The 16,614-nt window shown below is 36.6% G+C and overlaps 1 protein-coding gene across 1 annotated transcript in view; it reads left to right on the plus strand.

Moving 5' to 3' along the window:
* Positions 1 to 16,614, plus strand: part of NFIB (nuclear factor I/B) — a 68,167-nt gene that overhangs the window by 47,954 nt on the left and 3,599 nt on the right. Inside the window, exons 8-9 of the mRNA XM_010081665.1 lie at positions 589 to 671; positions 9,690 to 9,778. Coding sequence (XP_010079967.1) covers positions 589 to 671; positions 9,690 to 9,778 — 172 coding nt within the window. The remainder of the gene's footprint in view (positions 1 to 588; positions 672 to 9,689; positions 9,779 to 16,614) is intronic.

Below are 16,614 nucleotides of genomic sequence, written 5' to 3' on the forward strand. Positions count from 1 at the left end.
TTGCACATTAAAAATTAGCTCCCTTCTCATGAAAATGCTTATCAGATTCCATCCTGTTTGCCAAGGCCTGTAAGGATTCATTTCATGCCGCATAAGTAAGCTGAACTTTTGAATTCCATTTTTTGTTGTTCTTTTACAGTTTTGTGATGGGCCTTCACAGCAGTAAGAATAAGTGTGCACTAACACTAACACTTTCTCTCAACATTGTTATCTCAGTGTTTTCACTGGCGCCTTAGTTTGGTGTAATGGAAATGAGAATCAGGCTCATGTTTTCTTCAGATACGTACCTTATTTGATCACTTAAAAAATGTATTAATCAGAGGAACTTTTATTTAACAAGAGACATAATTATGACTTAGATATGCAGCTTCCATTGAAGTTTATAGGAATTTACACATGCCTTTCCAACTTTGGTCCAATTTTTTCTTTTGCATTCTGTTAAAGTTTAAATAAAGGAAAAACACAGACACTTCCTGTATATTGCAAAATCATAACTCTGGATCTCTCATATTTGTACTGTACCTTCACAGGGTAATAGTTATGATAGGTTGGTATTTTTATCAATCTGTTTTGTTCTTCCTTAATCAGCCTACACAGCCTCAGGCACATCCCAAGCCAATCGATATGTGGGACTAAGCCCAAGAGACCCATCCTTCCTACACCAGCAACAGGTGGGCAAGTTTCACATAGGTGTAATGATATAGAGAAGCTTTTGCGATATTACCTTCCTACGTGCTGCTGCTGTTATCTCAGATTAGACTGGCATCCTAAGGGTTTCAGAATTTGTCATGTGAAGATGGAGCTTATTCAAAACAAAACTAAACCAAACCCTTTAAGAAACATTAATTTAGCATATGCTTTATTTCTTAGATTTGTGGCATTTTAAGGATCTTCTATTCCTATTTCTTTCAATTATTTTATTTTTCAAGAGCTAATACATATAATCTTTAATAGGATTTTAGAGTAGAGAATGAGATACATAAGGAATAAATACTAATTTCAGAATTCAGAATCAGTTTAAAAAAATAAGCAAATTTTCCAAAGCAAATAGTCCAGTTTGTTATTTTCAAGTTATTTTGGGTTTTTTTCTCCAGATATTTAAGCCTACATGTCTTCATTTTAGTTGTAGCAGATGAGTTATAAAACCCAATTCTCATTGCAACATCATCATTTCTAGTTTAATAGATTTAAATTGGTCTGCTGATTTGAAACTTGATAAAACCACGTTTTTGTTCTAGTTTCTTACGTAATTTGTGTTTCAAGTAGCATTTTAAATTTCACATTTCATTAATGCTGTAAATTTGATGCAAATGAAGTGTTTACCCAAACTGTGAAAATATACAGCTGAGATTAATGATGATTTACAAACAAATTAGCTGCAGTCAGTAGCAAGCCTGTGCATATACAGAAATGCTACATGGCTAGTAACAGGAATAAATTCAGGCCCTTTAGAACTTTAACATATTTTAAGATGTGTGGTTGTGTCACTCCTAGATGTTAACAGTGGAGGACTTTGAAATTAACAGCATATAAAATGGTACAAGGAAAAAAACTGAATGCGTCAGTAAGAAAAGGGCTATTAAATAGTCCTTGCTATTTATTGTACTGTATTTTTTTTTTTCTCAGGCTTGGGTTCCTGTCAATAGTTGGTACATATGCCTGTTTCATTTTTCAGTAAAACCTACCTGTTCTATGTTTGCTGAGATATAGCTGAAGTGTGCTTCATCTGGAACTCCCTATCCCTACCCACTTTCAGGGCATGGTGGCAGTATGTCCGTTTTTAAAGGTCACCACATGCAGAGTTCAGTGAAAATCATAAAGATGATCGTTTATTCAAGATAATTGATGCTTTGCCAACTTTTTTTTTTAACCAGTGAGACATAACTGGAAACATCTGTACGCTTCTATGAAAATACAAAACGACAATTAGTAGTTTTTGCCAACTATTCATTTTTCAGTAAATTTTCTGATGTATTGCTTTTTTTTTTCACCCCTGAAAGATTGTTGTATTATGAAACGTGTTATAATTACTTTAGCATGGTTCTTTTTAAAAGAGGTGCGGTATATGTTTATTGAGCAACCTCATCTAGTGGAAGGTGTCCCTGCCCATGGCAGCAGGGTTGGAACTAGATGATCTTTAAGGCCCCTTCCAACACAAACCATTCTCTAATTCTGTTGTGTTTTAAAACACACACAACATTTCTCTTTTTAAACACAGTATGTGTAATTTCCGGATTTCTTTTTATGTGAAGTTTTACATAGTATCCTTTGAAAAGTCCCTGACATCCAGTTAATTTCGGGATGTGCAATAATTTTTTTTTTCACTACATGTTTTTAGACACAATATTTTCTGCAAATTTGCTACTGCTTGAGCCCACTCCACCTTCTTCCAAGTTCATTGAAAGGGTTACAAACTTCTTGTCACATGCCAGAAGGTAATGGCAGCACGCTTAATTTTCTCTTGGCTGAGTTTATGACATGTAAATCATATATTATTTGTTTCATGCATCTTCTATATATTTTTGGCTTTGTGTAGGTGGAAAGAAATGTGGACATTTCAGTAGTGTCATAGAAACATAAAAGTAAAAGGGATCTCAAAGGTCATCACAGTCTTTGGTGTTTACATGCACTGTGTCTTCTACTCCCTTTCATGGTAAAGGGAAGGAGAGAATAAAGTAGGCCTCACATACACTTCATAAACAGAAAAATTCTTCAATGCCACTGTGTGAAGCCAGTGTTCTCCTCTCTAAGGTATATTGCTTCATAGTCTAGTTACATTAAATCAAGAGCATCAGTTGGTGACCAGTGAGCCATACAGTAAATTTAAAAATTGTGTCATGGTTTCATCTTTGCTTGAATTCCCTATTTTATTCTAATGTAAGCAACAGATATATGTGTATACTTGCCTGAGTGTGTTTGGGGGGGATGTGTGTGTGGGTGCTTACACATATAGATATGTATAAAATTAGGGAATAGCATGTAGTGCTGAAACAATTTGAAGGAACAGAGTACTTTAACAACAAAGCTTTTTCAGGTCAATGCAAGTATATAAGTGTGTATATGTAAGTTTCTAAGTTGCCTTCACCCACTTAAATCCTAAAGACATCTCAGAGATGACAGTACCATATATGTTTATTGCCCAGAAAGTGAGGTAGAGCCCTGAGATTGTCTAAACAACTTTAATAGAGCAAAGGTCATCCTTTGGTAAAGCAGAAATGAAATTGATTTACTGTGTCCTTTCATTACTTCACGATAATTTAGAAGAGACCACTCTTCTTGTGGCAGATTTTAAATGCAGCTGGTTTAAAGCAGTCCATGATGAATGAAAAGAAAAATCAAGGGGTACATGAAATAAAGGCAATCAATCATTTTGTATTAGTGGAGAGAAAATCTAAATTAGAAAGCCAATGGTTTTAGTTCCAGAGGGGCCTTTTAAACATTCACAATACCCTGTAATGCACATTGACCCCTCAAGAATAAATATTGTCACTGGTACATTTTTTACTTCATTGGAGGAGTCTTTATGAAGATTTATTCCCTCTGGTTATGAGAAATATTGGTGTGTACCATTGAGTACTTGTTGTTAAAAAGAACCATTATTTAGCCTGTTTAAATTACAGTAACCACAAATAAATTTAAAAGTTACACATGTATTTTGCAACACACACTTACATAGAGTCTTTTGACAAAGAGGTAGTTTGCTACAACTTTCAGTAAACAATTTCTAACACAACCTACCTGGAATACTGACATTTGGATGGGAAGCACTGAATACAACTTTGAGACAGTGCATAATGACACTAATGGGAGCAGTTTATTTGCTTTTACTGATCTGGATACTGTGAAAAATATGCTGTTACCCACATTCCTTAGGGTGCTACATTGATAGTGAGGAATACATGGCTCTAATGAGGAATTGTAACTATGCAGTCCACTTCCTGTTGCAATTCCTGGTGGGTCTTCCTGTTACCTGCCTTGAAATGATAAGTGTTTCTATGCTGTAACATGAATAATTACAGAGAGTATCTCTTGCTTCAGTGGCATCTATAGAGTCACTTGTATTTTATAATTTTGTTGTAAGAAAAGTCATGTCAGCACCCCTCCCTCCCCCCAATTGTATTAACATTACAAATTATTAATGGCCACTTGGTTTGCTTTTCTTAATTCAGCATCAGCTTCTGAGAGTTGTTAAGTATTGACAATGTAACTGCAGGGAGGGCACCTTAGGAAGGGACAAGGGACCTGGTAAGAGTGAGAGAGTTTTTCTCAGTGATGGCTGGTGGAATTATTTTATGAAGTCAAATCTAGGACTTGGTGATCATCACGTGTGCTGAGAAACAACATAAATGAATTGCACATAAAAGAAGGGTTGGATAATCTTCACAATTATATGGGAGCAACTTTTTGCCCCCTTCTCTCTCTGATTTGTATCTACTGAAGATTTGTGGTTTCTAAGCCTAGACCAGAGGAAAAAGTAACAAACTGAGGTAACTCAGTAGAATTCAATCTCCTGCAACTGGATACAGTTCCTTGCAAGACTCTAGTTGTCTCTCCATTATTTTGGCAAAATAATTTTGATGGAGACATCATTAGTTCAGTAAGAAAGTCTTAATGATCAGAATTCTCATGTTTATGCAATGGCACTTCTGTACCCTTCTTGTGTTACTGTTCTTATCTTCATGAATTTGTTATGTTCTTGAAATGATAGACAGAGACAGGTTGATGTTGTTTCTGGCTATAAAGCTAGAATGTTGCCGGAAATACTAGTCATGCACTTTACCTGTGTAAACAATATAAAAAAATAGATAGATAAATAGATAGATAGATAGATGGATGGATGGATGGATAGATACACATTTGTATTTATTGCAAATACAGATTGTATTTATTACAAATATACAGATCAATGGTTTAACAAATAGTAAGGTTTCTGTTGTAATGAATGAAGTAACAGCCAGGTTTTCTTTCTTGGCCATTTATTTAATTTTAATGCACCTTGGAGTCTTGTATGGGTGATTCTATTTTTAATTAGATAATAAAACTAAATGGGATAGCTATTGAGGTCTCTGAAGACAATGACCTCTAGAACTTTCCAGTCACAGTAAACTGTGCTAACTAATGCTGATACAGTCACTGAGGAGCTGGTGAACTCTTCCAGTCTTTGCACTGATTAATATAATGGCATGGTTTTCACTGGAGCCGTGTGTGGTATGCATGATTGTCACAGAGTTCTGACATTTATGAGTGAGGCATTTGCCAGGTACGTAGTAATAAGAAACACTTCAGGTCTCTAAAATGCAAAATCAGAGAACTGTAGATAGTTTTTTTTTTCTATCACCAGACTGCCCTACCTCTTTGGTAGGAAGTTATTCTTACCAGATGCATCTTTTAGTTACAGAATCACACGGTTCAAAATGGAGTTCTCTTCATACTATTCATCATAAAAATTGTAAACTTAAAAGTTCACTGAACACAGAGTATCTGTTTGCCTTTCAGAAGGCTGAAAGAAGAACACAAGTGGACTCAAAAAAGCCAGAATAGAACTTCTCATTAAAGCCAGGAAACAGGTTATCAACACTTAGGCTGTTCTTATTGTGTCCCTTATCATAATTGACAGTTTGACGTAAAACTGGGTCATGTGACCACCAGGGAGGTATGTAAATGGATAAGAGGTCACCTTTCACATATGCTTGCTGGAAAGGAAACACATTTAAAGGAAGTTTCAGTCAAAACAATGACAATATGCAAATGTTTTACAGGCTTTTCTCAACCAACAGAAGCTATAGCACGGTCTCATATTACACTTTCCAAAATACGTATCTACTTTCACTAGCGATCACAAGAGCTTGAAGTGAATGTTAGTCTTAGACAGCCCCTCTTTAAATAGAATACAAAACCTGCCTAAATATTAACCTATTAAAAATATCCAGACTACGATTAAAGATTGAGCTGTTGACTGTGGGTTTTTAATGTATGTAGGATTTGCATACTTAAAAAACTCTACAGGATGGTTGTGCTTAGAAGATGCCCAGTTTAAACTGAAAAGGCAGCTAATGTGAAATCTAGCTCTTGGGTAGAACTTCACATCAGAACATCTCTCAGCACTGGAAAAGTGAAATTTCCTGGCATTTTACAGAGGGCAGAACAGGAAGAGGGAGGTGGGTGACTGTCAGGCAGGTGGAGGAGTCAGGAGAAGCACTTGGTCTACTGCTGTGCTTCTGCCTGGCCCTGTGCCCCATTCCCGTGGCACAGCTGGAGTGGGTGAGGGAGTTGTGCTGCCCCTGGAGAAACACCTGCAGTGCGTTTTGTGCTCTCTGCTACTCCATGAGTGTAGTGGTGAGGACACGTGGCAGTGATGAGGGAGTGACAGCTGCAGCCACACATGTCAGGAAGCGTCTGGGCTGCCTGTGAGGTTTCCCCATCTACTGCAAGGCTGGGCATCCTTTTCCACTTCAGAATACAGACTCATGTTCTTCTTCTGTGTGGTTAGGAGAGAGATAAAGAAAAATAGAAATCATTGATAATGTTTTGTGGGTGGAAGGTGTTATTGAAGTGGGGGTTTGTGTGGCTTGCCTTGCTGAAAACAGCAAAGCCATGGGACTGAAGAGCAGGCCTGTCCAACAGGCATCTAGGAAAGACTTTTCACCATGGCACATGCCAAATCACATCTTTTATTTTGCATTCATGGCTCATTTTTGAGAAAGTTAGTACTGTATTTCAGCATTTATTAAACGTCTCATGAGGACTATTTGTTAAGTCCGTCTACTGAGGAATTCAAGTTTTCTCAAGTGGCCTTCAAGCAGTTCCTTTCCTCTCCCTTTCACATGTCCTGCAGAGAAACTTTTAGGTGGCTTACTGTGAGTGACAGAGAATGTGCCTTCTCATCTCCAGCTAACACTGTGGCAGAGGTCACTTAAGTTACTCTGAGGACCATTAACTAGCCAGAAAGCTTTCAGCATGACTCCATACAATATATAGCACTCAAAATGCTGTACTGAAGTGTCGTACATCCTTCCAAAGCTTGATACTCATGTCAGGTCTGCACCCTCAGGCTTTCCCCACTGGGCTGTCTGGACGTCCTCCAAGGGCCGTGTTCTTGCTGCTGCTGTGAACAGACGTCTTCCATCGAATGGGGACAGGGCTTGTAAAGCTCTTTTAAGCTTCTCCAGCATTTTTACCCAGAAAGCACTCAACACACATTAAGGATGCAGACACAGACTTTGAAAGTGATATTTCTACATACTTTCAAAAGTATATTTCTAAATCTTAGACATCCTGATCTCCAAGCAGTACTGATTTGGGAAAAGAAATTTTATGTGAGGGAGAAAAAAAACCCATTTTGTTGGCAGGTTAGTTTTTAAAGACAACATGGCAACTATGTGAGCCTCCTGAGGAGTGTGGAGCAATACTTTTTAACATTGGAAAAGTAGTGTTCAGCATGGCTGATGCAGTCCTGGGCTTATCACAGAACCCATGACCCAGGTCATACAGACTTGCAGTTCTTAAAGGTGTTGTCACTACCACAAGTATGGCACAGTTGGTGCAGTGAATAGCACTACAGTGTACACTAACTGTAAGTCTGGTGTAGCGTGAATCTTCATATATGTGTGTGTGGGTGTCTACAGCATATATATGTAAAATGCACATGTTCTATTATTACCATGGCAGTATTTAGATGTATATGTATTGACTGTATGTAATGCGAAGTATGTGATTGCTAACATTTATGAAATACATTTGAAAAGCTGTTTTTGGAGTTTCCTTAGTGATAAATTTAACACATATGTGGAAAGTTTTCATACAGACTGTGGGAAGAATATAATGGTTTAGAGCAGAAGCTGATTTACTATACCTACTGTATCAATCCCTTACTGTTTTCCCCAAATGGCAAATGCAATCAGGTTCTATAGCAAGTGAAATGCTTGCCAGATTTTTGAGCTAGACCTAAGTGCATAAAATAATTTGGTAACACTAAGTTTGTGATTTTAGTACTTTTTATTGTTCTAATCAGACAAAGGGCTTTTATCTATTGATTTTATATTTTGTTAAAGAGGAAAAGAGGGGAGGTTTAACCTCTCTGTCTTGTGTTTCAACTGGAAGTGAGTTTTTATAGCAGTTATAAACCTTTAAAATATGCATCTGTAATGAAGACGATGACATTCTTAAAGATTATAGCAGAAATACATTTACTGTACATTGGGTGACTGAGATTACATATTTTACTATGTCTTCACTATTAAAATCAGGTTTACAACACTGTTGTGTATAGTGACTAAACCAAATATTTAATTACCACTTTCTTTAAACATATTTAATATATTATTCACAGTTAACCTCTAGCAAACTTTTCAACTTCATGTTTCCTTTTCTGGTTAATTCCATGTGGTTTAGTCATGCTTTTAATGGCCTTTAGAAGGTCCCTTGGAGTTCTTTAGATAACAAACAAGAAACAATCCCTGTGAAAACATCAGAGACTAACATTTCCATTTCTCAGACCTTAACAGCAGGAAGCTTATGAGTCTAACAGCCAGACAAGGTCAGGTTTGCAATATTGTCTTGTCCTCAGCATTTGTATTTTTCAGGAAAAGACTGCAATTAATTGTGCTCCTGTGAAAACAGTTTATTGTAGTTTGTTTGCTGTAGGCTGCACCATCTAAAGATGGTGAATATGGATAGGGAAAACCAAAATGCATCAAATGCAATTAAACTGAGCAGCAAGGTTATCTTCAATTCAGAGTGCTATATCATATATAATGGTACAGCAATTTATATACAGCGTGATTATACAGAGGTTAAAATGTACGTTTTCTTCACAAGCCAGATAAGTTCACTTTCTTAAACTTAAAAATAAGCAGTATATTTTTTCAATAAATCTGCTAACACTGTAGGGCGGCTGGTAAATAAACAGAGCTATAGAGCGTTGCTTGAACAATCTGTGAAGGCAGAACTGATTATTTGAGGATCTGGGAAGAATTTGTTTCAGCTAACATTTAGTACATTCCTGATTATATTAAAATGCAATTAAGTATTTTCAATACTATTATTCTGAGTTTAAAACAAGATTAGCTTATTTTAGCACCTCTTGCTAAGTAATACCAATTTCAGTAACACTAGATTAATAAACTTCAGTTACAAAATACCTTTATCCTTCTTAAATAGCAAGATAAGACCATACAGGTTTGTTTTTTTTTTGTTTTTTTTTGTTTTTTTTAATTTGGGCAAATTTTCTATAAATTGCATGTCTTCTATGTTTCACGAAATGCATGCTACAAGATATTGATTATATTTGACCTTTACTTAATACACAATATATAGAGCATTGCTTAGAGAAAACAAAATTTTTATTTCCTTTCTTAAAGTATCTCACTATTGAATATTAACACTTCCTTTTCTTCCAGCTCAGTTTGTAATCTAATAATGGCTAACTGTTATGTGCTAAACACTAGTTACTCTTTCATGCTTTATTAATAGAGGAACTTATTAAAGTAGCATTATCTTAAGCAAATCTATAGGTGTTTATTTCTCAAAATAAGTTATTTTTCTTTATTTGTTTGTTTTATTTTGTAAAATTACTTCTTGGGAAAGTAAGTCTTTTGCAATGTACGGTACTAGTTTGCATGTGTTCATTTAAATACTAAAAACTGTAGTACTGCTCGATCCATATCTGACTGCTAGGTTTCAATTGACAGCTGAGAATTTGTGACTGGACCATGAATCAAAACGGCAGGCATTTATACCCCAGTGCCAGTGAGGATACATTGGGAATTACTTGGCAAAGGTAACATTTTAATTATTTCCACCCCTACACCACCTCTAAAAAAGTTGCATTGAGTTGCAGTATCTGTTTTAGCGGGTCTCCAGAAGAATATGTGACAGCATTCGATAAAAAGGCATGTATAATATTGCTCCCGTACACATTCAAGTTATTTTTAGTGGAAGCTGAATTTAGAAACTACATTGATTAAGCACCTGGAATGACAATGCTGTGATGTCAAATGAAAAGGGTTTGTAAACGTAAGGGAATATTGATTTTAGGCTTTAAAAAGGTGTTGCAGAATTAAAGGTCAAATTTTGGGGGCCTTAGTGGTTAACACAAAGAAAATTGTGATGTTAGAAGTATAAATGAGCATAATAATAAACATCTGAGGTGGTGGTGGTTTTGGATAATGAATAAGCATACTATTCATAGAGACTTTTCTGATTAATTGGCTGGTGTAGATTTAGGTCGCTAACATGTATATGAAGGTAAGATATAAACCATCTCATTTCTTAGCTAAATAACAGAATAATTAGGAATTATTTACACAGAAGAGAGTTTCCTTTTGTCTGAAAAAAAGCAAGCACAATAAAACCCATTAACTTTTGGTAAATTAATAAGTTACTCATTATTAGCTTTTACATCTCTTGTTATATAATGATTTACGACAACAGTAGAGGTGTGTGTGTCTAAATAGGTGTGTAAACAAATCAGCAGTATTGTAATACATCAGTTTTTCACCTCTTTCATGTACAGGATTATCTGTGACACTCAACAATTAATGGGGGTTGTACCTGTAAAGCCTGTGGGTTAGGAGCCTGTCAGATGAGCTATTAGCTACTCACTCTTGAAATAATTTAAATACTTCTTGGACATTTGTGTGGACATGAACATATGTGTCCTACTGAATAGTTTGTGTGTGTGTGTCAGTATGAGTGTGTGTTATGTACAAAATGCCTAGTATTGTACTATGGATTCCTAGAAGGTTTGAGGTTTTTGAGTATAAACTTGGAAGGGTAATTATGGAATTTAAAAATTGGTGTTGTTTACAAATCTGAAGTATAAATGCTTTGAATATTTGTGCTTTATTTTTCCTTTTTGCAATTTTTCTGAAATAATGTTTAAAATCTGGAAGAACTGTGGTGGAAATGCAAGGTCTTGTAATTTCTTTCCTTATAGATTAAATGACACAACGGAAAATTAGCTAATGGATTCACCTCATCTCCTCTAGAGCTATGATTCAGTTTATAAATCCCCATCACGCAGTAATTGCCACAGTTTTCAATGTACCGCCAAGAGTGAATCCAAACTGAGCGAGTAAAGCACAGAGTGGGTGATTTACTCTTCTACTACAAAGGATGTTGCTTTTTCAGGGCATTGACAGGCATTAGGAAATTATATAATAACTGCTTGTCTAGGAATATCCTTAAATGGTTTTGATCAGTCATAAATTGGGCGCCCTTTAAAGCAATGCCAGTTTATACTGGCTGAAGCACTGTCCCAATGCTTGCTGAATTCTGTTTTTCAGTACCTGTCACGTGAAACCTTTCAACATAAATTATGAAAAGAAAGGAAAGTGGGGGAGAAGACTTCTAGGCAATGACCAAGGAAACTTCAGAAATGAATACAAGCATGCCCCATGATAGATTATAGACAAAACTGCTTGCAGGTCGCTCCCAGAGTGCTGCCTGCCACATTGACCCTAGCAACATACAAAAGTGCTGCCAGATGAGCTTGGGCACAAATTCTGCCATGGGCGTCTCTTTACAGGCCAAAATTACAGTTACTTATCCTTGAACTAAGCATAGCCTGGGAGGACAAAGAAACTGCTAGTTCCCCATAAGTAGATGGCTTTTAGGATTTGGGCTTTGAAATACAACATTCTTCAGATCCCATGTAGGTGAAAGTCTAAGAAGAAAAATGATACAAGCGCAGGCTAAGGAGCAGTGAGCTCTTCTAACACTAAAACTAACACTAAAAAGAAGAACCTACTGCAAAAGGAATTGTTGCTTGTTGGCAAAGAAATATATTCCAGTCCAGACAATCAAATTTTTCCCCACAAAATGGTTTGATAAATGTTAGATTGTGTGTTTTCCTCAAATCTGCAGGGCTCATTTTGATGGTACTCAATCTGACCTTTTACAGCAGGCTTTTGTGGCTATTTTAAGTATACTGATCTTTCAGGAACATCATTTACCTCAAGAAGGTAACAAAGTTGGCAGTGCCTCAATGTTAGGTGTCCTGTCGCTACAGAAATCAGGTAGCAGAGAGGGCCAAGCTAAAAGCTTTGTCACGGAGCATTGTTGGTGAACCACACCTTGGAAACTTGGGGAGAGCGAAGGATGATAAAACCTCTTTGTCGAATTAGTAGCTGCCTGTCAGACCTAATAGTAGATAAGATGCATAGATTTCAAATTACAATACACGGAATTCAAAATACATTTTCCAGGTTTTTCTTTTCCCTTATAAAACTATGTATCTGTTGGCATTTAAAGTCTCAGGTATAAGACAGTAGTGATCCATATGCAAAAGACTGAACTTTGTAAAAAAATATGACTAATACAAGACAAAAAAACCCAACCAACTAAGCAAACCCACTAAACTTTAGGTCACTGATGCACCATTTTCTTCAAAACTAGAAGACTTACAAGGAATAGAGTTAATAAAAACTAGATTTATACTTTGCTTAGCTGAATTAAACATTCTAGTATCTTTAGGGGGAATACTTATATAAAACATTGTGTGAGCATCCTAAAAAAAAGGGAATAAATCTGGTTATTATTAAGGTATTTGGAAGTACTAATTTTTATTTTGCTGCTGATACCCTAACCATCTACAATTACTTCTTTTTTTGTTACTTACTTAGAGCATTTATGGTATATATTTTATTAGGTCTGCTGAACTTTGAAAAATTTTTAAGCACATCGGTAGAATTAAGTTCTCAATTAGGTCTTTTTTTTTTTTTTTTTTTTTGCTATACATGTGAAGAAGATACTCAGAATTCATTAAAAAAACCCCCTTTTTTTCTTAATCGCAGTTCTGTTGTAGTAACTGTTTTCCTGGAGACAGAAGGTGAGAGGAAGCTGTGAAAGTCTGTAAGGCCCAATTAGGAAAATACAGGCTCAGGCACTACATGAGAGCAACAGTATATGCAACAAGTAAACTGAAGACATGAGTGAGAGTGACAAAAAGTGTGTGTGTGTAAATCTGACAAGATTAGTTTAGCTTGAATCTCAACCCCTTGTTATGCCATTGATACTAATTCCAGCGGGACCACTCATAAAAACCAGCATGATGGGTCTCTTTTAGAGCATGTTGGGTATTTGCAAGTCTTTTACAGACTGTAAGCAAATTTTCATTGCCAGAGTGTGCATTTTAACTCAGCTATTGGCAAATATAATTTTATTCCCAACTATTGTTAGTTATTTACTTTTTTTTTTTTTTTAACAATCTTTCTGTGTTAGTTTTACTGTTACTTTAACATTAAATTTACACTACCCAGGCAAATGCACTAGGTTAACATTTCCTGCTTTTGGTCTGTTATCTTGACATGTAAGCATAGTACAACAGCTGTTTTGTTCCTGGAGATGCTGAGGGGAGCTCTGTTCTCAGAGTGCTCAATTTTCTTCTCAGCTCTAGCTGTAGGGGTGTTCAGCTTTCCAAGCACCATTTTTTTTCCCCCAGCACCACTCAGGTTTGTGCCAGTAATGCCGATAAGGCAATCAAATGGGATAATCTGTGATTTGTGAAAGAAGTAGGAGGGGAGTTGAAAATGGGTGCAGATTGCTTTTGTAGCATGGTACCTTATATGTTTGGTATCAAGCAAGCAAAATAACCCAGTCAGCAGCATTGCTGTGGTAAGCACATTTTGGCAAACACAGACACCTGTTAGAGCAACGGTTCATATCCTCTGCCCCCCCCAGCCCAAATCCCATTGGACAATGATTTGGAATAGAAATATCAATTCATTACAATTTAAGAAAATATGCTGAAATATCCTTGTTGAATAAGTATTCATAGAAAGAAAACCTAATGGTTTCTGGTCTTTAATTTAAATTGCTAACTCTAACGGTTTTGCCAAACTCTGTAATGCAGAAAGATGTGCAGAACATTTTTTTTCCTTTCCATCTAGGCAAACATCTTCAGAACACTTCCTAAGAAATTAATTGTATTCAAGCCAGACTTGCATGCTGCCATCCCACAGGAAATGGGTCATCAATCCATTAAAATGCCATTAGATAATCTAATTTGAAACTTAATCTCTAAATTAACCGTGCTCCATACTTGAAGCATACTTGAGAGAAAGAAAAAATGTTTATGTTTGAATCGATAAGGGAGCCGAAGCGTGAAGAAGGCTGTCTGTTTTTTCTGTAGCTGTGGTCACGTCTCAAGCCGTCTGGTAACCAGGAGAAACCAGACATGATGTAATTCCAGATTGAACTTGAACTTCAGGGACTTAGAATGGGGGAACAATGGACCATAGGAATCAGTAATGTCCATTTTCCATGTGATTATGTTTGCAGCTTTAAGTTAACATTTATGGGAGAAGCAGCAAGAACTGCAGTGTGACCAAAATGAATGAGAATATCCAGAAGCAAGATATTAAAGTAAAGAAAACAACTTCAGTAATATTTTCTGAGCAGCACTGCAGATTCCAGCAGGATTAGAAAAGTTCCCGCTCTGCAGTGAACTGGTTGCCTGTTCTGAGCACTCTTTGTTCACTTAGGTAGGACAAACTTAATCTTATGTTTCCTGTCAGATGATTTTTGGCAGCACTGCTAGGGAAGGAGGAGCATATTATAGAGAATTCCCAAGTGTAAACTGTATCTTTAACCCCTTGGTTGCTCCAGTTTTCTACTTGATCCTCTTACCTCCAATTGTTTCTTTTGAAGCAATAAAACGACACAGGCTTGGTATTTTGTTATTTTTTTTCTTTTTTTTTTCTTTTTTTTTTTCTTTTTGGTTGCTGTTAGGATTATCTGCATTATTATTTAGTCATGCTAATTTGATAAATAAACTTTTATTCATGTCTTTAAAAAGTGCTATGGCAAAAACCTAACAGACTAAAATTGGAAATGGTAATATTTGGAGAAAAAAGCAGTGTAGATGTGGAGAGTCATTTTTTCATAGCTGACCCAATGGTCTCTGGTAACCTGAGCCCATGGTTTGGCACTATGGGGTGCAGCCCTCCACTTGGTCATAGCCCGCTCTGTTCATGTGCATGTTTTGACACCTCCTTTAGACTTGTCCCTGCAACAAACACTCACACATGCACAGTTCAGAGCACAGTATAGACAAGCACCGTTTCTCTGTGCTCTTCCTCTGCTGTGCATTTTCTTTGTTAGTGATGGCCTCTCTGGCCTCTTCCTGATCTTTCCGTACCTTTTCTTGTTGCACTATCATGAAAAGTGATCTGCAGGGAATAGAGTAAGTATTCTTACAGCAGAATTCCCTTTTCTCACCTCTGTGCGTAGATCAGCAGGTCCTTACCTCTTCCATCTGCTAGATGGCTGGTATGTACCTGCTAAACTATAAAAGTAATCCTAAATTAAGCTGAGATATACTTAATATATCTCTTGAAATAAATGCTCACCTTGGAGGTGAAATTTGGCACCTGTTTAACTACAGATACCAGTTTATAATGGTAACAGACGTACCATATTAAGTAGATACTGAAGGGTTGGTTATTCTTTTGGCAGAAATGCACAAGTGGGAATTTAGCCAGGACACTGAGGTTAGCACAATTGCGTTTCCAAAGCTCATATGATCTTAATTTGAAATGGTGAAGTTCCCTGTACTTGTGTGGGTGAGCACTTGCTTGGTATGGAGATGACAAACCTTGCTTGGTGACTAGCTAGTGTGACTTCTCTCAATGTCGAAGGCCTTTCTGCCTTTTCTGTCCAAAGACTGGCCTGGCATGATCTCAGCTACCTTGTCTAAGCTGATGTGTTGATGCACAGGGTAGTAAAGCTGCAAAAAGGAAATACTGTTTTAGGTGTACTTTCAGATAGTGAAATACTCTCTTAGACTTCTGAAGCTGTAATAAAAAGGAGGTAGTAACTGGTGGAAATCAAAAATCTTAAAATCCTTCAGATTTACACAGGTCTGATTGGATTTATTTTTTATTTCATTTAGTTAATTGTTAAACATTATTATACTCGTTATGTTATTATAACCTCCAAAGCAGACTGTATATACATATAATGTTAGGATTGCTTGCGGTCCATTCCAGTAATATTTTAATCAGAGGTTCTTGAAACAGCAATTATCTTTAAGAGGAAATAATGGCAGAAACTGTGATTGAATTAACATGTGAAAACTGTAATGGAAACTGTAATGGAGTATGTTAACCCTGTAGGATGCTTGCAGAATGTTCTTTTGCTATTTTATTACATTTAAACAGATAAATACATTATACTTGCCATGGATAGAGAAGGAACTGATGACCGTATAACACTTCTGATAGTCTAGTTATGGTGAGAGAAAGGTGTTTCTGGTAGTTAGATTACGTAGAGGTATAATGCTTCAGGAAAGTGGTCCTGTATACTCCCTCTAACAAAGGTTACTAGTCTGAATCCACAGAAATATCTGAAGGTGCTTGTCATGTAATTTTCTTCAAAACTTAGCCTGGAGCACTTTTTTGGGGGTTTCATGTCATATTCCAAATGACAGGCATTTATATTACAACTTCTCTCAGTGCAGGCCTCACAGATTTCCTCAGGAGCCGTGAGTGGGAGAGTGAGGTAGACGTGCTTTATTCCACTCATACGTACAAAGCCTTTTTATCTGAAGAAGAAGCCAGAGGGACACCTCATTAATTTCTGCAAGGACGACCAGCTTGCTTCTGTCCCGGGCAA

The sequence above is a fragment of the Pterocles gutturalis genome, unplaced genomic scaffold (genome assembly GCF_000699245.1).
Source record: "Pterocles gutturalis isolate BGI_N339 unplaced genomic scaffold, ASM69924v1 scaffold38184, whole genome shotgun sequence".
Lineage (NCBI taxonomy): Eukaryota > Metazoa > Chordata > Aves > Pterocliformes > Pteroclidae > Pterocles > Pterocles gutturalis.